At 40.6% G+C, this 23,981-nt stretch overlaps 1 protein-coding gene across 5 annotated transcripts in view; it reads right to left on the bottom strand.

Annotated features, from left to right (window-relative positions):
• dipk2ab (divergent protein kinase domain 2Ab) overlaps nucleotides 1–23,981 on the bottom strand; it is a 168,771-nt gene that overhangs the window by 78,741 nt on the left and 66,049 nt on the right. For 4 of the 5 annotated variants that reach the window (XM_062991139.1, XM_062991136.1, XM_062991137.1 and 1 more), the window contains 2 exons: nucleotides 17,974–18,277; nucleotides 1,022–1,349 (listed from right to left, as the gene is read on the bottom strand). In XM_062991139.1, the coding sequence (XP_062847209.1) occupies nucleotides 1,022–1,349; nucleotides 17,974–18,277 (632 nt within the window). Of the gene's footprint in view, nucleotides 1–357; nucleotides 1,350–17,973; nucleotides 18,278–23,981 lie in introns of those variants that run through there. The other variant, XM_062991140.1, reaches the window with a different exon arrangement.

Here is a 23,981-nt window from a genome sequence, read left to right as displayed (position 1 = left end):
ACCCACACTAAGCGAGTGCATATATGCGAATCAGCCTTGTGTACGGAGAGATGCACCCTGAACCGCACTCCTTCCCATCAATCAGCCAGCAGAGGTCGTAGTGCATCAGTTACGAGGAGTCCCTATCCGGCTTAATACCCCACCCCTATATGAACAACAGGCCAATCGTTGTTCATGTGGCCGCACAGCCCAGCCGGATGGCAGAGCTGAGATTCGATACGATGTATTCGAGAACCCAGCTCTGGTGCGCTAGCGTGTGTTTTTACAGCTGCGCCACCTGAACGGCCACTTACATGGCTTTTAATGGAATATCCAACAAGCTTATAGCCAGATGTCCACATACTTTTGGGCATACTGTATATTTAGCTAACTATTAAATTAGGAGATGCAATCTGAGACACAACTATAGCTCTCTCACTGCTTGATGTGAATGCACTGCCTTGGTTTAAAAGCCAAGCTTCAAACAAGCTTAGCATGGCTCGCTGGTGTAAGCTGGTGTTAGGATGATTTTGCTGGTCTCCCAGCCTTAAATGTATGGATGTGTACCATTAATTCAGTCAATGTGCCAGTCATCTAATGAATGTATTGATTAATGCAAGTAAACAAACAAGTATAATGCCAGCTTTAAATCATCTAACATGGTTAACCTAAATTCACAGCAAATTTCTATATTTTTCAAATTTTATAGCAGTGAAATGGTTGCTGGATGGTTGATCTGGAGCACACAGACAGAGGACCCACAGACATCTTCCTGCCATCCAACATGACGATCCTCTGCCAGCCCATGGTCCCTCCAGAGAAACTGTTTGTGAAATATGACCTTTGCTTTGCACCATTACAGCAGGACTTGGACTGCTCCAAACCACATGAGGGAAAAAGTCTACAAGTCAGCAGGCTGGTGTACAGATCTCAAAAAGATCTGAAAAAATCTTTCCACCCAAACAGCAAATGCAGTCGATAGCTCAAACTAAGACATGGGCATCATCACTGTGCCCACTCCCCACAGCTCAACCATCATTACCTGGCAGTGCCACTGAGCTGGGTGAGGTACTGGCGGAGTTCCTTAGCAGCAGCAAACCGTCCGTAGCGAGTCTTGGGCCTGACACATTCCTCCAGCAGGGAGTCCAGGTACCCGTCCTTCCCTATGTTGGGTGGCGGGTCATGCAGCAGGCCCCCGCTGCTGCCCCTCCACGTCGCGTAGCGTGACAGCAGGTTCTGACAGATGGCGTAGTAGTTGTGGTCGACGGTGACATGCGAGCACAGAGCGTCTTTAGAGAAGGAGAGACAGGCCTCCTTATCACACTCCTCAAATCGACTCTCATACCACACATCATAGTTCTCCGGTTTATCTGTGAGAGGAAAAAAAAACAGATTAATTGACAGGTTGCTATCAATAACATTTCTCATCACAACATTTTTCATAACATCTCCGTTTCAGTAAATGATAATGAGGAAATAAAAACGCATCATTAGAGGTGAGCTGGTGCCAGTAGCTTCTTTCAATCACATGGAATTATAGCAATAAAACTAAAGGATAAAATGCACATAAAAAACAAACAAAAAAGGAAATAAACACTGCTGAACACTGCATGAAAAAGTATATGAAAAATATACAGTAGTACCTTGTAACTCAACGTCCCCTAAACTCAAAATCTTTTAAACACCCTTTGTCAAGAAATTTGTGCCCTTAAACTCAATGTGTTCAGCTTTTAAAAAATGTATTTGTTTAATTTCAAATTAACAATGAACAGTGGCTTTGTTCAGCGCTCAGCTTGAGTGGTATAGTAAGACGTCATCAAAGTGCGCATATGAGGCGAGTCTGCATTTGTGTGGAGTGACCGTCAAATTCACTCTGAAAGTGTCAACATGTATTTGTGTTTTGCTGGATTTTCCTGCTGTTTCACTTTTAAACTTGTGTTACAGCTCGGGGTTCTGAGAAATTGTGAGAATCAGCTTTTTCGAGAGAGTCTAAAACACTTATCCTTAAAAACAAGCTTAATGTGACTTAATGTATTAAAGGGACTACACAGGAACACTACATTTCTCTAATTATAACTCATCATAAGTTCTCTCCTCTAATGAAATTCCTCACTCGTTTTAATACAATAAGTCACGTTAAGTTTCTTGTACCCTCATACTTCTTAGGAAATAACGGTAAAGACAGTGCAAAAGCAATTTTGCCGCTTCTCATGTGAACGCGCCTTTACTAAATGGCATACAGTATTCCAAGATCACCAGGATTAAGGGGCATAAAGAAAACAATAAAGAAGTAAAGATAAAGTGCAGGGTTTTTTTTAAATGCATTTTCTTCTGCTGCTGAGGGATACCTGATAGCATCCTAGGAGAGCACGTCGCTGTACATGCCTCTTCCGACACATGCATGGCCCTTCTCTTCTCGCCCATGCATTCTGCACAGGTGTCTCATCAGGGACCTAACACAGCGTATGAAGACCCACCCTCACATAGTCTGGCCCCCACCCTGCAGATACGGTGGCCAATCAATATCTGCTGCAGGCACTGAAAATCATGCCCGCTAGATGGCGCCCAGGCGCCCAGGGTTTGAACCAGCAACCTTCTGCTTACCAGTCCAGTACCTTAACCACTAGGCTACAACTGCCTACTAACAACTTACTAAAAACAACCCCATTATTTTACATTAGCCTAAAATGTTTGTAATTCCACGGGACCATGGAACACATTAACAGGTTTCCCATACATCCTCATGGGAAAGAATACCTTGAAACTCAATGCCTTTTAAACTCAACGCCACTCCCAGAACCAATTGACGTTAAGTTTCAAGGTACTACTGTATAACATAAAAAAATACTTTGAAATTTGAGAGAATGAATCAAAACCTTTATTAATAAAAGTGACTCTTTGTAATTAACTTGTAACACAAACTACATGTACAAGTTACAATTATATTGCAAATAAATAAAACACTGCTTGTGCATGGTACAGCTTGATAAAATGTATAAAAATTTACATTCTGCAGTGATTTTTAAGTACATAAAAATATAAAATTACATGAAAAATCTTTTTTTTTCCAAATCTACAAAAAATTCATTAATAAAGTGACTTTTTTTGTAAGTCAAAATAAGTTAATATATTATTAATAAATTATTTATTTAATTATTATTTTGTTTTTATATAGTATTTAGATATTATTTTAAATACTTAAATAAATACTTTTGATAATTAAAATTACATGGCACCATTTAACCTTGTCTGTAAGCAATACAGTGAAAAGTGAAAAACAAAAAACCTGATACAACTGACTAAATAATAAAACATTTTACCCAACTAAAATAACAACAAGAAAACACCTTAAAATTAGGGGGAAAGACATTGCTCCACTAGCTTGTGCTGAAGTGTAAACTGTTCATGTAAAACAGAACTGAAGAACTTACCTTCAGTGCCCTACCTCATTCTGCCTTGGAAAGATTTCTAGGCTGTCCCTTGCACCACTTCATTAAATGAATAAAAAAATCATTTTAAATGTGCTGTTTTCCTGCACACTGCTCATTGTGATACAAATAAAATGTGGTGAATTTCCACATTCAATTCATCATTCTTAGAGTGATGAGCAAATCCACCTACAGCATGTTTTTGGGAGGTTGTAAAAACTAGGAGTACCTAGTAAATAACTCCTCACAGAAAGTCTCCCTTGGCAAGAAGTGAATCCTGCAGTTGGTCACTTTCATCTGTTTAACAGATCAGTAAAAAAAAAAAAAAGTAATATAGAAATTTCAGATGTTCAGGTGGTGAGTTTGAATCTCAGCAGAGACCACCGACCCAGCTGGGTGTCCACACATACACAATTGGCCGTGTTTCAGGCAAGAAAGGCAGGATGGGGTCTGGTTTTGCTGCTGTTGTGATTTGTGAGTTCAACTGAATTGTCTGGCCAGACTGAGGTGTGAACGAACTACTTCTATTCAGTCTAATGGTAAATGGATTTTTAGGCCGAGTGTAAAAATGGTTGGTTCAGTTCAATTGAGCATTGTTCATGAAAGCTTGAAGCACACAAGTGGCAGACTATAGTTAGTGATGAGCCTTACACCTGGAAACCCCTAAATTACCATCTTTCAACCCTGCTACACCACTGATTTATACAACTGCTCATTCACGCTCTGGCTTCAATGGCCTGAGCAGGAAGCCAAAATAAATAACATTTTCAGAGAAGAGAAACTCATCGGAGTTACATTAACAGGCAAATCAATGAGATCAATGAGCCCATTAAGCCTGTAATGCAGACAGATCCTCCTTCTCCTCTCTTCTACAACTCACTTAGATTTACCACTCTCATCTCAAAATCAATCACGCCCTACATCCTGCACAACAGCTGGATCTGCAGGTGGAGCCGAGGGAATACCGGTCCAAACCGAACCGACTTCCGATTCTAATCGTTTTATGAAAGAAATTACTATGAGTCCTAGAGAGCATAAGGTGCTGGGCTATGGGATGGGAAAATGGTATTCTTCTTCTTGTCAGCTGTAATATGATATGGATATGTGTCATAATTTCCCTCATGCAGTCAAAAGAATGAGACAGGTACTTATGACAGACAAAATGCCTGGCTCACAGCTCATCCCAAAGGTATTATAGGAGGTTCAATTCCGGACATTGTGAAGGCCTGCCGAGTTCCTACACACCTAACTCATCCAACTTCAACCATGTCTTATTGGACCTGAATTGTGCTTTGAGGGCACAGTCATACCTAAATGAAGAGGGCTTTTCCTACCATTGGCACAAAGTTGGAAACATAAAAAGAATCACAATAATTTCCTTCGGGATAAAGTATCCATCCATCCATCGGGATACAGCATCCATTCATCCATCCATCCATCGGGATACATACAGTATCCATCCATCAGGATACATACAGTACCATCCATCCATCAGGATACACAGGATCCATCTATCAGGATACATACAGTGTCCATCCATCCATTAATCCATCCAACCATCCATCCATCCATCAGGATACATTCAGTATTCATCCATCCATCCATCCATCCATCAGGATACATTCAGTATCCATCCATCCATCCAGTATCCATCCATCCATCAGGATACATACAGTATCCATCCATCCATCAGGATACAGTATCCATCCATCCACTCATCGGGATACAGTATCCATCCATCCATCCATCCATCCATCCATCCATCCATCCATCCAACCATCAGGATACAGTATCCATGCATCCATCCATCCATCCATCAGGATACATTCAGTATCAATCCATCCATCCATCCATCCATCCATCAGGATACATACAGTATCCATCCATCCATCCATCCATCCATCCATCGGGATACAGTATCCATCCATCCACTCATCGGGATACAGTATCCATTCATCCATCCATCCATCCATCCATCAGGATACAGTATCCATCCATCCATCAGGATACATTCAATATCCATCCATCCATCAGGATACATACAGTATCCATCCATCCATCCATCAGGATAAAGTATCCATCCATCCACTCATCGGGATACAGTGTCCATCCATTTATCCATCGGGATACAGTATCCATCCATCCATCCATCCATCCATCCATCCATCCATCAGGATACAGTATCCATCCATCCATCCATCCATCAGGATACATACAGTATCCATCCATCCATCCAACCATCAGGATACATACAGTAACCATCCATCCATCCATCCATCCATCAGGATACAGTATCCATCCATCCACTCATCGGGATACAGTATCCATCCATCTATCCATCAGGATACAGTATCCATTAATCCATCCATCAGGATACAGTATCCATCCATCCATCGGGATATAGTATCCATCCATTCATCAGGATACATGCAGAATCCATCCATCCATCCATCCATCGTGATACATAATCCATCCATCCATCCATCCATCGTGATACATAATCCATCCATCCATCCAACGTGATACATAATCCATCCATCCATCCATCGTGATACATAATCCATCCATCCATCCATCCATCCATCCATCCATCCATCGTGATACATAATCCATCCATCCATCCATCCATCGTGATACATAATCCATCCATCCATCCATTGTGATACATAATCCATCCATCGTGATACATAATCCATCCATCCATCTATCCATCCATCCATCGTGATACATAATCCATCCATCCATCCATCGTGATACATAATCCATCCATCCATCCATCTATCCATCTACTGCGGGAGTGGTTAAACCACTTGAGCTCCTTATTTACCATATCAGCACTGGCACTGATGCTGGCAGTAAAAAAAAAAGAACTCCAGATATTTGGGACATGCCAGCTTTTATTACGACTTCCACCATTGTTCAATAACAGTTTCATAATTAATGACTCAATTACGCTGAAGGAAAAGGCCTCATTATCAGATTCTATTTTGTTATCGAGCGATATACCAACAGTTAATTATCTAAATGTGCAACTAAAAGAAGCATGGAGAAACAATTTCAGCTCCATAAGTATACAAAGTCTCTGATTGAGTGTGTTTAAGGGAAGATCAGACAGTGTCTCCTGTAAAATACATAAATTTTTGAATTTCACATTATTATTACCATATAATTGTACAATAGTTCATATTTCTTTAAGTCTGATACTATCAATTTTTAAACCTTTCTAAACAAATTAATATGATTATTATATGATCTCCCATTGTATAGTTAAAAAAGTCCATACAGAATTCAAAATTGATGTCAGAAGCAAAGCACATATCACTCCCACTGATCAATTAGTCTTAATTCATTCTGTACATTGTACTGGCAGTGTGCAGGGACGGGGGTGCATTTTATACTAATTATTAATACTATTAGTTTTAATAGGCAGCAAAACGAATAATCTTAAGGTATCAGGTAGCTTGGATCATGCTACGAATGACAAACGTTTTGAATCTTTAGAACAGAAGATCCCTTTATACATTTCACTGTGAATTACAGGTGCCCAGTTATTAATGACAATCTGGTTACCATTAATAATGAGACAGCTGACTGTAATTCACAGAGATATTTATGGCCATGTCATGAACTTGAAGGTATCCAAACCAGTAAAAGTCATTCATATAATCTAAGCATGTTTGATTTGTAATACATTTAATGGTATTTAGCAGAAGCTTTTATCCAAAGTGACATACAATTGGGAGAAAATATAGTGTAGAGGGTTTAAAAGCACACGTCTGGTGGCAAAGCTTTGATCTCTGTGGTAATGCATTAGAATATTTTATCGCTTTGCAACCTGAGAGCTGCTTTTTATTCAAAGGTCTAAGGAACCAGGGTCAATCCCAGTCTCCAGTCAGTTTCTGTGATAAGTTATGCTTGTTTCTTCCATGGAATTCTCTATCAGGCAATCTGGCTTCCTTCAGCCTCCCAAAAACATGCAGACTGTTTAGCTGCTTGACAGTTTTCCACACGACTTTAGGCCCTTAGCAACTCTAACCAGTGAAAAGCAGTTATTAAATGAGAATAAAAATGAATACATTTTCGGAAAAAATTGGATGTTATTGGGTTAATACAGTATAAAAATGAGCCGAAACCAATTTCTCTACACTCTACACTCAGCCAGACCAAACATTTGGCTCATTAGTCCCAGACCTACTACCAAGAAAGTGTGTACGTGTATGTGCACACATCCAATCTCAGAGATAATGATCACAACAGAAGCTAAAATCTCCAATTTTCTCAAGCCATAGAGCACATGAGCATGATAATTCCCCCTCTGAACACCGCTGGCCAGTTTTGCAAGCCAAATTTCTTGATTTCCAATTCAAACAAGCTGCGATGTCAGACAGTCTCAGCCCATATTCCAGACATTTACTGATCAGGATTGTATTTTTTTGCTATCAATCTCTCTAATCTACACTTACACTGGGGGCGAACGAGAGGTGAGGGCTGTGGATGCAGCATGAATGGGAAACCATGGGTTTAGCTGGAAGAGAAAGCTGTGTGAGGAAGCTAAACTTTTTTTAGGCTGAAACTAGTCATGCTTTGCTGGGTTACCCATACATTCTTATTACAGACCTCATCACTACTGGTATTTCTTATTTATTAGGATTTTAACGTCATGTTTTTACACACTTTGGTTACATTCATGACAGGACAGGTAGTTACTGGTTACACAAGATTCATCAGTTCACAAGTTTAAACACAGTCATGGACAATTTAGTATCTCCAATTAACCTCACTTGCATGTCTTTGGACTGTGGGAGGAAATCGGAGGTACCAGAGGAAAGCCACACAGACACAGGGAGAACATGCAAACTCCACACAGAAAGGACTCGGACCACTTCACCTGGGGTTTGAACCCAGGACCTTCTTTTTATATATACAGTGTATCACAAAAGTGAGTACACCCCTCACATTTCTGCAAATATTTCATTATATCTTTTCATGGGACAACACTATAGACATGAAACTTGGATATAACTTAGAGTAGTCAGTGTACAGCTTGTATAGCAGTGTAGATTTACTGTCTTCTGAAAATAACTCAACACACAGCCATTAATGTCTAAATAGCTGGCAACATAAGTGAGTACACCCCACAGTGAACATGTCCAAATTGTGCCCAAATGTGTCGTTGTCCCTTCCTGGTGTCATGTGTCAAGGTCCCAGGTGTAAATGGGGAGCAGGGCTGTTAAATTTGGTGTTTTGGGTACAATTCTCTCATACTGGCCACTGGATATTCAACATGGCACCTCATGGCAAAGAACTCTCTGAGGATGTGAGAAATAGAATTGTTGCTCTCCACAAAGATGGCCTGGGCTATAAGAAGATTGCTAACACCCTGAAACTGAGCTACAGCATGGTGGCCAAGGTCATACAGCGGTTTTCCAGGACAGGTTCCACTCGGAACAGGCTTCGCCAGGGTCGACCAAAGAAGTTGAGTCCACGTGTTCAGCGTCATATCCAGTGGTTGGCTTTAAAAAATAGACACATGAGTGCTGCCAGCATTGCTGCAGAGGTTGAAGACGTGGGAGGTCAGCCTGTCAGTGCTCAGACCATACGCCGCACACTGCATCAACTCGGTCTGCATGGTCGTCATCCCAGAAGGAAGCTGACGCACAAGAAAGCCCGCAAACAGTTTGCTGAAGACAAGCAATCCAAGAACATGGATTACTGGAATGCCCTGTGGTCTGACGAGACCAAGATAAACTTGTTTGGCTCAGATGGTGTCCAGCATGTGTGGCGGCGCCCTGGTGAGAAGTACCAAGACAACTGTATCTTGCCTACAGTCAAGCATGGTGGTGGTAGCATCATGGTCTTGGGCTGCATGAGTGTTGCTGGCACTGGGGAGCTGCAGTTCATTGAGGGAAACATGAATTCCAACATGTACTGTGACATTCTGAAACAGAGCATGATCCCCTCCCTTTGAAAACTGGGCCTCATGGCAGTTTTCCAACAGGATAACGACCCCAAACACAACCTCCAAGATGACAACTGCCTTGCTGAGGAAGCTGAAGGTAAAGGTGATGGACTAAACCCAATTGAGCACCTGTGGCGCATCCTCAAGTGGAAGGTGGAGGAGTTCAAGGTGTCTAACATCCACCAGCTCCGTGATGTCATCATGGAGGAGTGGAAGAGGATTCCAGTAGCAACCTGTGCAGCTCTGGTGAATTCCATGCCCAGGAGGGTTAAGGCAGTGCTGGATAATAATGGTGGTCACACAAAATATTGACACTTTGGGCACAATTTGGACATGTTCACTGTGGGGTGTACTCACTTATGTTGCCAGCCATTTAGACATTAATGGCTGTGTGTTGAGTTATTTTCAGAAGACAGTAAATCTACACTGCTATACAAGTTGTACACTGACTACTCTAAGTTATATCCAAGTTTTATTTCTATAGTGTTGTCCCATGAAAAGATATAATAAAATATTTGCAGAAATGTGAGGGGTGTACTCACTTTCGTGATACACTGTATATATATATATATATATATATATATATATATATATATATACAGTATATATATATATATATATATTTTTTTTTTTCTTTATGCATTTTCTCCCCTTTTTTGTGCGTCCAACTGCCCGATTGCGTCATGCTTCCTCTCCACCAATGCCGATCCCTGCTCTGATCGAGGAGAATGAAGCTAACCCACGTCCCCTCCGACACGTAGGCAGCATGCCTTATGCATTTTATCACCTGCACTTTGACTGTGCAGTGCAGCTCAGCGTTGTGTACGGAGAGGACACACCCTGAGAGCACTCTTTTCTCATCTCTGTGCAGGAGCCATCAATCAACCAGCAGAGGTCGTAATTGCACCAGTCATGGGTGAGAGACCCCATCCGGCTTAGTCCCGCCCATATCTGAACAACAGGCCAATCGTTGTTCATGTGGCCGCTCAGCCTTAGCCGGCAGGCAGAGCTGAGATTCGATACGATGTATTCGAGATCCCAGCTCTGGTTCCAGCGTGTGTTTTTACCGCTGCGCCACCTGAGCAGCCGAACCCAGGACCTTCTTGCTGTGAGACAACAGTGCTACCCACCGAGCCACTGTGCCGCCCCTAGTGGTATTTCAGCCACATTATTTCTGTCAAAAGCTGATCTTAAAAAAATGCATTATAATGTACTTGAATAATGATTCAAGTGATTTCTAAAAAGAAACAATGGTTTCAGTTTAGTGTGGATTTGAAGTTAGAGTGCAAATGCTATACCGGCCGACCAGACCTGCCTTTTACAATTATACAAAGTATATACCTTTACATGTTTATTAGGATTTTCTTTTTCAGGTATGCCTAAATGTGCACTACAAAACCAAACAGTGAAATTTAGCCTGATTTGACAACAGCTCAGGGATAAATACAAATAAATCAATGCATGCTTTCCATTCACATTCATTCGGCTAGGATAACTGGACTTTGGAGCACACTGCAAAGGAGTCTTATTAAAATGCCAACCACAATACAGTTTACTTCTTATTTTATGTCTGGGAGAAAAAATATAATCTGGCAGGGGCAGCAAACCTGAATTTACTCTAGCAGAGATTGCTTGACGGTAAAAGGAAGTATGACCTTGTGAAAAAAGCTCTTTATATATCTGCTGGAAATGCAGGGCAGCATTGTGAGCTTTACTGGCAATATAACAAAATACTGCCTAGGAGGAACCAAAGTGGGGCCTTCACATGTCTATAACAAAAACAAACTCTGAAGGATGACATATCTTGATGATTGAAGTGTATTCCGTATCTCTATCTGTCATACTGCAGAGTGAAAGAAATCTTTTTATACAAGTTAGACTCCTATATAAAGTTATAAAACCTCTATAAAACGATTGCTAAACAAAGTGGGGATGACCAAAACCTTGCCACTGGGAGGAGCACTTGTCAGTGCACTCTCAATGCCGGACCACAGCATGGAAAAGAAAGCTTGAATAACAAAGAATAACATGTCACTTGCAACAATTAGTGTCCTCAGTTGTCTAACTTAGGGCTGGGCGGTACATCAAAAAAATCGATATATTCGATATTACTTTTTACACGATGATGAAAATGACCATGTTCGTTATATCGAGTATGCCTAGGATACACAGGTTACCATTTGAGAATGTTTAAACAGAGCACGAAAGCACTGTGCTGCACGTTCTCTTTCGCGCATGTGCGGGTGGGCGCGTGCACGCACACACATGCAAACTGAATCACTGTCCGAAACGACTCTTTTCAAACGAATTATTCATTGGAATCGAATCAGGGAGCTGTGCTCTTATCTAGGGTGAAGATTCATTTGTTTTGCTCCATCTGTTTCATTATGGTGTAGTGCATAAACAACTCCATGAATCAGTTCATTTGTTAAAAAGATGGTCATTGTCCAAGTCTTGAAAAAAATAGCTGTATAAACCAATCAGAGCTTCCGAATTCAGATTTTGGGCAGAATTTAAGTTGTTCATCTAATCCAATGCAATATATTTAATTTTTTTATTTCTCCATTGTGTGTCATTTAGGTGACAATGTAATTTAGGCAATAAAAAAACTCTCTCTTCATTGGTTGCAGATGCATAAGTGACAGCTTAGTTAACGAATGAACAGTTTCAGCTTTTTACTGCGAAAGCCGAGAGAATAAATTTACCGTCTAAGATGGTTTTTCGTTTGTTATGTGGACAAACACAGCTGTAAATGAATTTTTATATTCTGGAAATATTCTGGAAACATACAAGATGGTCTCCAAGAAAAACAAGTGGATTATATCCCTAATGGAACAACACATGGATATAGGTTTGGTCTCAGTTTGAAGAAGAGAAGCTCAGGTAAGCAGCGGTTATGATTTTATGCTGCTGTGTGGTTGATCTGGGTCGCGGTGCTGCTGTTTACCATGCGTTTTCATTTTGCAATGATAGCAAAGCATTATCAAATATTATGATTTTTTTATGCTTATTTATTTATAGTAAAACAAACAGCTAAATGTGAATGTGAGATTCTGCTGGTTCGTTTGATATAAATATCGTCATTGTGAAAACAAATGCAGCCTTGTAATAATACAAAATACTGTAATTAGTCAGAATTTATCAGAACTACAATGTTTTGTGTTTTTAAGATAACTTATAAACAAAATAAGCTAAAATATGTTCAGTGGCCTGCCATTGTACTTTGTTAAGTTTACAGTATATCGTGTCGTATATCGCCACTTCTCAAAAGCATATCGAGATATGAGTTTTTTTAGTCATATCGCCCAGCCCTAATCTAACTGTTACTGAAAAGAAAGATGATTTACATAATACTGGTAAACATGCCAGAGTCATTTAACATGTAGCATCCACCAAATTCAGAAACTGTGTCACAGACAAGATGTGTATACAAGTTTTTTTTTTTTTTTTTTTTTTTTTTTTTTAACAAACTTGCAAATATAAATATACATTAAAAAAATGATTGCTCTCAGGTGGCGCAGCAGGGAAATATGTTAGCCTATCACTGCTCTCAAGTTTAATCTGCAATCAGCACGGAAATGATTGGCTTTGTCTAAGGGAGGGCTTGTCTATGTCTGAGAGATTCCTTGTTACTGCAATTGAGGCTTCTGTTGGCTGGTTGAAGGTGCCTGCACTGAGACTGTGAATAACAGCGGTCAGTGCATGACTCTCCGTATAAGATACTAATCCCTGATGCAGGTAAAAAAGAGTTTGGAAACTGCATGTGTTGGAAAAGGCAGCGTGTTAGTTATGGCCCTTCTCGATCAGGGTAAAAAACTGACTGCAGTCGTAGGATACAACTGGAAAATTGGATACAACTAAATTGGAAGAAAAAGGGGAAAAATGCAGCGGTGTAGAGAAAAAAGCTATAGTTTATGACTTAAGATTAAGTGTAGAAATTAAATGTATTTATTTATTTACTTATTAGGATTTTAACATCATGTTTTACACTTTGGTTACATTCATGACAGAACACATAGTTACTGAATACACAAGATTCATCAGTTCACAAGTTTAATGTCGAACTCTGTCATGGACAATTTTGTATCTCCAGTTCACCTTACTTGTACGTCTTTGGACTGTGGGAGGAAACCGAAGCTCCCGGAGGAAACCCACACAGACACGGGGAGAAACTGCAAACTCCACACAGAAAGGACCCAGGACCTTCTTGCTGTAAGGTGACAGTGCTACCCACTGAGCCACCGTGCAGCCCGTAGGAATTAAACATACCTTAATGTAAATGAAAAGCATGGAAATAAAAATAGAACATATAGTTATTATTTAATTGTTTGATTTCTGTTCTAAACACTCCAAGTCATCTGATGGCAGGGGTACAGAACCCTCTGATGTTGAGGTCTGTACATGGTGCTGATGTGTGCTCCACCTGCTGTTTCAGTTCTGTTATCAAATCAATTTAAAGATGAACCGTCAACTGAGTGACTTTTTGGCTGTTCATTGTTTGTGTCATTATATATAATAAGTGGTTGTGAACACTGGTCCAGTACCTTAAATCCCAGGATACAGGTTTAAGCATCGATTTCACATCTCTGCATCCTGAGGTGAGCACAACAGCAAGCAATATTGTTCAAGAGAAGTGCAAAGAGAGAGGACAGAGAGAGAAGAAGACAGACAGACAAAGAGAGAGAGAGAGATGTGAAGGGAAAGATCTGTAAAATAGAAAAAGCTTTGGGAAATCTCCCAATACACTACTGTGTCAAACCCCTCACACCACACCAAATATTAGCGGTGCGGATCCAGATCCGGCACTTCCTTCGTATCAAAGCTTCAGCTGGTAGTGCTAATGCCTGAAATCAGGCACATGCCTCCAGGGGGTCGGGAGAAGTTTAGTGTGTAAAACAGGCGGTAAATGTTTAGGAAGAGGATCGCAGCATGATGCTCGGCACCCTCGCTGGAGGAAGGATGAAATCAATGCACTTGGCAGCATCCAGGAAGAAACAGGAGCTAAATTCAGAAATCATCCTTCATCCTATTTCTCCAGACAGGAAAATGCCAAAGCTCGACTCACTACAGAGTACACAACTTAAACACTTAAATATTAACCCACAGCTCAATAACTGTTATTATATAGAAGTACATTTACGCTCTGATTTACAGTCATGTGAAAAAGATAGGACACCCCATAAGAACCTTTGTCTTTTTTTTTTATTTATTATCTATTTCTTCCCACTTTTCCCCCCAACTTTTATCCCCATTCTAATTGTGTCTAATTACCCTGATTGTGTCCTCTATACTGATTCAACCCTTTTGCCGCTGACTGAGGATGCCACTCAACTGACTAGCACCCCCTCCGGCACGCAGTCAGTACAGCCTGCATTTTTCACCTGCACGAGCCGAGTTCATACACCGAGAGACACTGCGCACGGAGGGTCACACCCCCCTCAATGTTATTCCTCAGCCCTGTGCAGGCGCCGTCAGTCAACCAGCAGGGGCCGCAGTTGAACCAGTTATGAGGACCTACTCTACCCCTAACCCTGAACAACAGCCAAACGTTGTTCATACTGACGCTTAACCCAGTCAGAAAGGTAGAGCTGAGTTTCGATACGATGCATCTAGAAACCCAACTCTGGTGAGCTAGCGTACTTTACCGCTGCGCCACCTGAGCGGCAACCTTTGTCTTTTTTGAACATATTTAAACATGTGAACATTTGAGCTTCATTTAAACAGTACTGAGAGCTTATATAACTAAACAAATACATTTTAAAAATTACTTTTAAACACAAGTTGTAAAATGTAATGAACAAAAATGGAAATTTATTGTGAGGAAAAAGTTAGGACACCCCCACATTTATTACTACTTAAAATGTCTAAAATTAGACCACATCAGTTGCAATTATTAGACCATCGTTAGAGGACATTGGAGTTAAACCTGGAGTTTTTAAACCGTGTCCACTCACTGTCCACTCTATTAGACACTCCTACCTAGTTGGTCCACCTTGTAGATGTAAAGTCAGAGACGAGCAATCTATTGCTGCTGTTTGAGTTGGTCATCTTCTAGACCTTCATCAGTGGTCGCAGGACGCTGCCCACAGGGCGCTGTTGGCTGGATATATTTGGTTGGTGGACTATCTTCAGTCCAGCAGGGACAGTGAGGTGTTTAAAAACTCCAGCAACACTGTTGTGTCTTATCCACTCATACCAGCACAACACACACTAACACACCACCACCATGTCAGTGTCACTGCAGTGCTGAGAATGATCCACCACCTAAATAATACCTGCTCTGTGGTGGTCCTGGGAGAGTCCTGACCATTAAAGAACAGCATAAAAGGGGGCCAACAAAGCATGCAGAGAAACAGATGGACTACAGTCAGTAATTGTAGAACTACAAAGTGCTCTTATGGCCCAGAGAACGCATTAAGTGGGGTATAAAGAAATTTTCTGTCTCTAGCTTTTCACCTAAACAATTCCCTGTTGCAAAGGTTAGGTAGAAAATGATGCCACAGAGAGCAAGTGAACAAGGATTTGAGAGTGTATTTGTTTTAGCACAGAAGTGAAACCAGTAATGAGCGTTGTGTAATGACTGTTGTTTATTGTCTGACTTACAATTGCTACATCTTTTTTCCAATTATTTTAGCACTTAGGTGGCAAAGCGATCTATTACGCTAACTCACCATCTCTAATATCTGGGTTCGAATTTCAGTGGTGCTATTTGCGTGCCTAGTGTCTATACATACATGATTGGCAAGACATGATAGCCAAAACACTGTAATGGATTGACACTCTGTCCAGGGTATTTCTGTCTTGCATCCAGTGTTAAACCCACCACTTTCCTGACTAGGGTACAGCAATTGATGGAGCCTGTATGTATGAGCCTGACTTATACTTCTTCCAGAGCAGGCTTCAGAAGCCTTTATGCAGTCAGATAATCACTGTGGGAAAGACAACAGAAACTTGTTTATCTTTGCAGTAGTCGGTAAAGAGTAATGAAGGCAGCAGGGATAGAAATTGTAGTCGTGTTTACTCATCTGTTTGCTCATCTGAGCAAATGTGCTAGCACTCAGACTGTAGTTAAGGTCACTGCTAATATGAGAACGGCTTTTAAAGTGATGTGCGCTTATAAGGCGCCACAATCCTATCAATTAATGAATAAAATGTGCTTTTTATTGTTAAAGGAGATAAAAAGGTTCACTGTATAGTGTACATATATACAGATATGACCAGACATAACATTATTACCACTGACAGGTGAAGTGAACAACACTGATTATCTCTTCATCACGGCACCTGTTAGTGGGTGGGATATATTAGGCAGCAAGTGAACATTTTATCCTCAAAGTTAATGTGTTAGAAGCAGGAAAAATGGGCAAGCGTAAGGATTTGAGCGAGTTTGACAAGGGCCAAATTGTGATGGCTAGACGACTGGGTTTAGAGCATCTCCAAAACTGCAGCTCTTGTGGGGTGTTCCCGGTCTGCAGTGGTCAGTATCTATCAAAAGTGGTCCAAGGAAGGAACAGTGATAAACCGGAGACAGGGTCACGGGCGACCAAGGCTCAATGATGCATGTGCGGAGCGAAGGCTGGCCTGTGTGGTCCGATCCAACAGACGAGCTACTGTAGCTCAAACTGCTGAAGAAGTTAATGCTGGTTCTGATAGAAAGAGCATCGGAACTGGACCAAGGAGCAATGAAAAAAGGTGGCTGGTCTGATGAATCACGTTTTCTTTTACATCATGTGAATGGCCGGGTGCATGTGCGTCGCTTACCTGGGGAACACATGGCACCAGGATGCACTATGGAAAGAAGGCAAGGCAGCGGAGGCAGTGTGATGCTTTGAGCAATGTTCTGCTGAAAAACGTTGGGTCCTGCCATCCATGTGGATGTTACTTTGACATGTACCACCTACCTAAGCATTGTTGCAGACCATGTACACCCTTTCATGGAAACGGTATTCCCTGATGGCTGTGGCCTCTTTCAGCAGGATAATGCGCCCTGCCACAAAGCAGAAATGGTTCAGGAATGGTTTGAGGAGCACAACAACGAGTTTGAGGTGTTGACTTGGCCTCCAAACTCCCCAGATCTCAATCCAATCAAGCATCTGTGTAATGTGCTGGACAAACAAGTCTGATCCATGGAGGCCCCACCTCACAACTTACAGGAGTTAAAGGATCTGATGCTAACATCTTGGTGCCAGATACCACAGCACACCTTTAGGGGTCTAGGGCTGTTTTGGCAGTAAAAGGGGGACCAACACAATATTAGGAAGGTGGTCATAATGTTATGCCTGATGGATGTATGTACATGTGTCTGTAAATGAAAAAAAAAAACATGTTTTAAAAGCATCAGAATGCTGATTGTAAACAAGCATGTAAGTAAAATATTCAGTACGTGTGTCAGTACTCAGCGTAAGCCACATGGTATTGACCACACTGCTTTACATTGCACCGGTGCACTCGTGCAGTCTTAAGAAAAACAAATCAGACCATTGATCCTGCACTCCAAAAAAGCCTCAGGCTGCTGTTAGTGCTTTAGAAGATCAAGGAAAATCAAACAGAGCTTAAAAAACAGAAAAAAACTAAGCGAATGAGACAGAGAATAAAAAAGAACCTCACTTTGCTTGATCAGCCTCTTGTCAGCCACCAGCACGTTCTCCGCGTCCACCACAATGACCTTGCCGTCGCGCGGGCCCACAGCGAAGTTGTCGAAGCTGACATCAAGCAGGTAGAGCGCGAAGTCGAAATCGTTGTTGGTGAGCTGCTCGGCGATGTCCAGCAGCTGCTTGGCCAGGTCTACACGTTTCTCCCAAGGTGCCTCGTAGAAACTCCACAGCTCCTCACCCACGTAATTCACTGCCACCACACGCCCACATGCACCCAGGTACTTGGCAAAGGGCCAGCCCTCATCTGACGGAAAGCTCTGCATGAAAAAAAAAGACAATTTTCTTTCAACTTTTAAGAGTTTTTAAGATATTATAGGCTTTCATACTGGATTTTTTGCTTGTTTGGAACCTTTATCTGAAAATGATGTTTTAAGAAGCTCATAAAGTGCTAAATAAACCCTATTTAACACAATTTTGTCACATGAGCAATTTTCAAGTTTGCTAAAATGTCATCAAGAAATAATGGACAGTGTGAAAGTTGACACTAAACCTAGAACACACAAAAAAAATATATTTATATATTTTTCTAATCTAGTCGTATCCAATCACCCTGATTGCATTACGCTTCACCTCTACCAATCCTACCCTCCACTGCTAAGGAGCTTCGCAACTGACACACGCCCCCTCCAACACATGCGCAGTGCCGACTGCATCTCACCTGCACAAGGCGAGTTCATTTGCGGATCAGCCTGGTGCACAGAGAGTCACACCCTGATCAGCATCATTCCCCAACTCTGCACAGGCGCCATCAATCAGCCAGCAGAGGTCGTTCATGTAGCCGCCCAGCCCAGCCGAATACGATGTATTCGAAATCCCAGCTCTGGTGTGCTAGCATGTTTTACCACTGCACCACCTCAGTGGCACCAAAAAATGTTTAAAAATAAAAATCAAAAATACAAAAATACATACAACTGCACATATGCTGGCAAACAAAACCCACAAAACCCACATATGACAGCAAAAGACCTATAAAAAGTAAAACTGCTGGTCGTGGTGCTCTTTTTTTGAAATTCAGTCAATACATCAATACGTCAATACATGCTGTTGTCCAATTACTAATAATTAAAAAAAGAAACCTGATCACATTTCACAGGTATGGTGGGAACAAAGTGCCAGCTGTTGATGAAAAGAACCCCTCGGCAACTGTGTAGCATGGGAGTGGATCTATTATGCTTTGGAGTTGTGTGAAAGACAGAGTAACAGCAAACTTTCCAAAGGTCAGTTTAGAGTAGACAATCTACCCTCTGCATGTTTTTAAAAGGTGGAAAGAAACCTAAATTACCTGGAGTAAACCAATAAAGAGAGAACATGTAAAACTCTCTACAGACAGTTAGTTACAGGGGGCAATAACTAATCCAAGGTTCAAAGAACTATGTAGCATTAACTCTACCAGCTGGGTCATTTGCATAGAAATAGATGGTCCAACATGTACCTGTAGTTTCACACAGCTTCAGGGACTTGCCCATCTGTGTGGATTTTGGCATGTTGGTCATTGTAAATTCCTCTTAAATTGCTGCTAGCTGTAAATTAAGGAGCAAGTGAGTGATGGTGTGACCACCACTACTAACCATAACAAACTGGGCAACTGAAGATGAATAAATGCAGGATCTGTATCTGAATGAACCATGTGCTTACTTTATATCATGACTAATGCAGCAGATACTGTGAAAGTTCTTGTCTCTGTTCACTGATTGTAAAGGGTTTGGCACATCTTTTTGGTATTCACCAGGTTCTACAACACCCCAAACATATGCAAAAGGAGGATTGGCTGCTCTAAACTGTTCATTAGTTCATTAGTGTGCAAAAACGTGTGTCGACGAGTCACAAAGATGGCCACGCCCACTGAAAACGGATTTCTCTGAGGAGCAAGCCACGGCTAAAAAACACACACGAGCATCTAAAGTTTAGAAGAGTGTTTTTCACAAAGACACAACAATGTTCAACAATGCTCTGGAAACTTTGCTAAGTAAAGATGGTTTATCACCGCTGTACGACCGCTTTGCATGAAGCGTAAGCAAACAATGAATTTTGTGTTTTCATTATTTTGGGTAAATAATTTTATTTGTGCGCACACATAACCTCCTTTAGAAAATAAATAAATTAGTTGTTAGATTAATCGAATAATCCAATAATAATAATAATAATAATAATAATCGTTAAATTAAACGATAAAAAAAATAAATAAATAATAACAATAATAATTGTTAGAGTAATCGATAAAAATAAATAAATAAATAAATAAATAAATAAAATAATAATAATCGTTAGGTGCAGCCCTAATTTTAACGTCATGTTCTACACACTTTGGTTACATTTATGACAGGACAGGTAATTACTTGTTACACAAGATTCATCAGTTCAAGTCTTTAATGTCCAACACAGTAATTGACAATTTAGTATCTCCAGAGGAAACCGAACAGACACGGGAAGAACAAGAACAAAGTCCACAGAGAAAGGTTTCACACCGCTTCAACAGGGAATCAAACTCAGGACCTTTTTACTGTAAGGCGACAGTTCTACACAACAAGCCAGCGTGCCACCCTCTGTGGTGTACGTGAATGTGTATGTTTCCTGTACTGAAGCAACTGACCAGGTTGACAAAGTCAGTGGATATTAATTAATGCTATAGATACTGTAGCGAAATCTCTACGGGTACAGAAATGAACTCCTGTCATTGTAAGGTCACAAGCCATTTTTCTCAGACTGTACTCCAATCATAGAAGTAATGACGTTCTTTCCATTACAGCAGATGAAAAACAACATCATATTTCCATTCACAAAAGGAACTAGAAGAAGAAATAGCAAATAAATAAATGAGCTTTTGTACTGGGTAATTATTAAAAAAAGACCAAAGTCAGCTCTGAGCCAGCTTTCAGTGCACATGAAGGTTAATTGCTGGACCCAAGAGCATAATTATGGGATGTGACCAGTACAGTGCAGAACATCCTGAACTGTTTAAGTGTTACAGCTGGTGCCCAGTCGAGCCTGAGGCTGCTACCACTCAACTCCAAATCTACTGTGGTGAAATTCTCAGACTTCGCAGAAAACTAAAACCAGGATCCCAAATTCTGAGCACACCACAAACAACTGCTTTTCTTTTACTACTTATTAAAACCTGATCCCATCAAATACATAAAACAACAGTGCAACACAAACCATATTTAAATAAAAAAACCAGCTCTGTTTCTGGCTGGATTAGTTTTGTTTGCTTGGTAATTTTTTTTTTTGATTTATTTTTGTTGATCTATTCTAATTTCCTTTCATCAAATATTAATTAGAATTTTTATATTTATTTCCTTTTGATCATCTATTCATTTGTTCTCTTTTGCTGCTTTTGTCTTTATACATAAGATACACAAGTATATAAAGTTGATGTATATTATAATAATTATTATTAGGGATGCATCGATACCATTTTTTCCCAACCGAGTACGAGTACAAGTACATGTATTTTTGTACTCGCCGATACCGATACCTATTTAGAATGATGCAATCTGGAGCATTATGGAATAGTGTACTTTTTAGTGTAAAATAGTGCAGTGGAACAGTTGCTTGGGTTGCCATCACTAATTGTAAAAAAAAAAAAACACCGCACAGCCATCATTGAGAAAGCTTCTGACAAGCTAACGTTAACGTTCATTAATAAACGCACGTAATTAACGTTGTGCACATCATACATGCGATGCGATTCTGCTGATTGAAATATTTACTTTAAAAGGATAATACAGTCCGATCCCATCTGAGCCGATTCTATCAGCACATACATTCGTGGTTCACTTCGGTAAATCGTAAACGACTCTGAGTCGGCTCCCGCTCTGTGGTAATAACCAGTATAATTAAGCCTGAGCTTTATAATGTAAGCGAGTCACACAAAATGTTCTGTAGTAGTTGGTGTTTATTTACAACCGCATCATTCATTATAACAGTAAACACGGAGAGATGACTGAGAAAAGAAACTTACGCTGCGCTTAAAATAAGTCGACTCCTGAATCACTTGTATCGACACTGTGAACAGAGTATTAAAGACACAAACACGTCCTATAACAGCGGTCGCTGCTTTTGTAACCGGTTTATCTTCGCTGTTAGCTCTATTTTGAAGGGTTTTTTTTTCAAACGGAACTAAATAACATTAAACGTGCGTGTGAGCGTGGTCAGTAAGAATAATTCAATCTGTCTCCCGTGGGTGAAAAATGAATTGCTTTAGTTTCAGAAGTAAAAAAATGTCGCAATGTCACTCTTTTCCTCTTCTTACTCTGGTCGTGTTACGCCTCACCTCTTCCGATACAACCCTCCACTGCTGACTGAGGAGCTTCGCAACTGACACACGCCCCCTCCGACACATGAGCAGTACCGACTGCATCTTTTCACCTGCACGAGGCGAGTTCATATGTGGATCAGCCTTGTGCACGGAGAGCCACACCCTGACCAGCATTATTCCTCTACTCTGCGATTGCACCAGTTATGATCATCGCATCCCTGAAAAACAGCCAATCATTGTTCAGCAGGATGGCAGAGCTGAGATTCGATACAATGTATTCGAAATCCCAGCTCTGGTGTGCTTGTGTATTTTACTGCTGCGCCACCTGCGCAGCCATTTTTCTTTTTTTTCTGATTAGCACAGCAAACTATTATGTTAGCCCACCACTGTGGTTCGAATCTCAGCATCTCTAATCTCAGCTAATGACTAAAGGGGGTTGGCAGAATTGCTACGGTGGGTTGGCTTCCTGTCCAGGGTATTTCTGCTTTGTGTCTAGTGTTTCTGGACTCACCATGATCCTGAATAATATAAATATTATTAATAATTAAATCGCACAAATGTTCCTAAACAATAGAAAATAAAATGGGTTAATCTGGCTGTTAAGAGAAAAAAGAAGAAGGAAATTTTTTTTTTTATTGTTTTGCTTAATATTTAAACGCTTACTTTCGGCTGTGGAGAATGAAACATAATCTACAACATCTAGCCTTTTATTTTAGACTATATAAAGACTTAAATATTATCTATACATAAAAATACATTTTGATTTCCTTTACCCATAAGAATTCCAGGCTGCAAACCAGCCCTGAGTCCAAATAAGAAGTGCAAACATTAAAGCTTAATTCTAAAATCTTGTGATTAACCCAGTTTCAAAACACCAACCAGGTCCAAAAACAACATCAGATGTAACACAGCAGAAACAGATTAGTTGATACGTAGTAACCTTTAAAATACACGCTCATCACATTCTTTAGAACCAGCAACACTTCAAGACAGAAAGCCAGACCAATCACCCCTAACACCAGATATCAAAGAACTCGAGAGACAACCCACCACACAAAATACAAAGTAAGAAAATTCAAGAAGTTCAATGCAGTGATGAGTTCACAGGACTGAATACTCAGGAGATGAACTGATGATTAATACGGTCAGTTTTCTCAGATCAACACCTAAAACAAGGGACAGTTTCAGGAATGGTATATGTGAAGACAATTTGAAAGAGGAGTGAAGGACGCAACAATCTCACAGTCAGAAATAGAAGTGAGAATCTATCATTACTGCACTTACAGCACACCTTAAATTTTTAAATATTTAAAACATTTAAAGCATTAAGAAGCTGACATGTACACTCTCTGAGCCAAGACATTAGGACCACCAGCCCACCCAATATGCTGTTAAACAGCTCTGACCCACCAAGACATCTGAAGGAGTCCTGTGGTATCAGGTAGAATGGCATTACCAGTAGGTCCTTCAGCTTGTGTATGCCAAGAGGTGACTCATCCTACAGTGAACCCTGGTGCATTCCAGCCTGCCACCCTCTTCAGCCAGCGAGCGCGTTTCCAAGTTTTCAGCCATAGCATTATGACCACCTCCTTGTTTCTACACTCACTGTCCATTTTATCAGCTCCACTTACCATATAGAAGCACTTTGTAGTTCTGCAATTACTGACTGTAGTCCAACTGTTTCTCTGCATGCTTTGTTAGCC

Source organism: Trichomycterus rosablanca, chromosome 3, assembly GCF_030014385.1.
Source record: "Trichomycterus rosablanca isolate fTriRos1 chromosome 3, fTriRos1.hap1, whole genome shotgun sequence".
In the NCBI taxonomy this organism is placed as follows: Eukaryota; Metazoa; Chordata; class Actinopteri; order Siluriformes; family Trichomycteridae; genus Trichomycterus; species Trichomycterus rosablanca.
The sequence above is the reverse complement of the archived record's forward strand: the minus strand, read 5'-3'. Positions and strand labels throughout refer to the sequence as shown.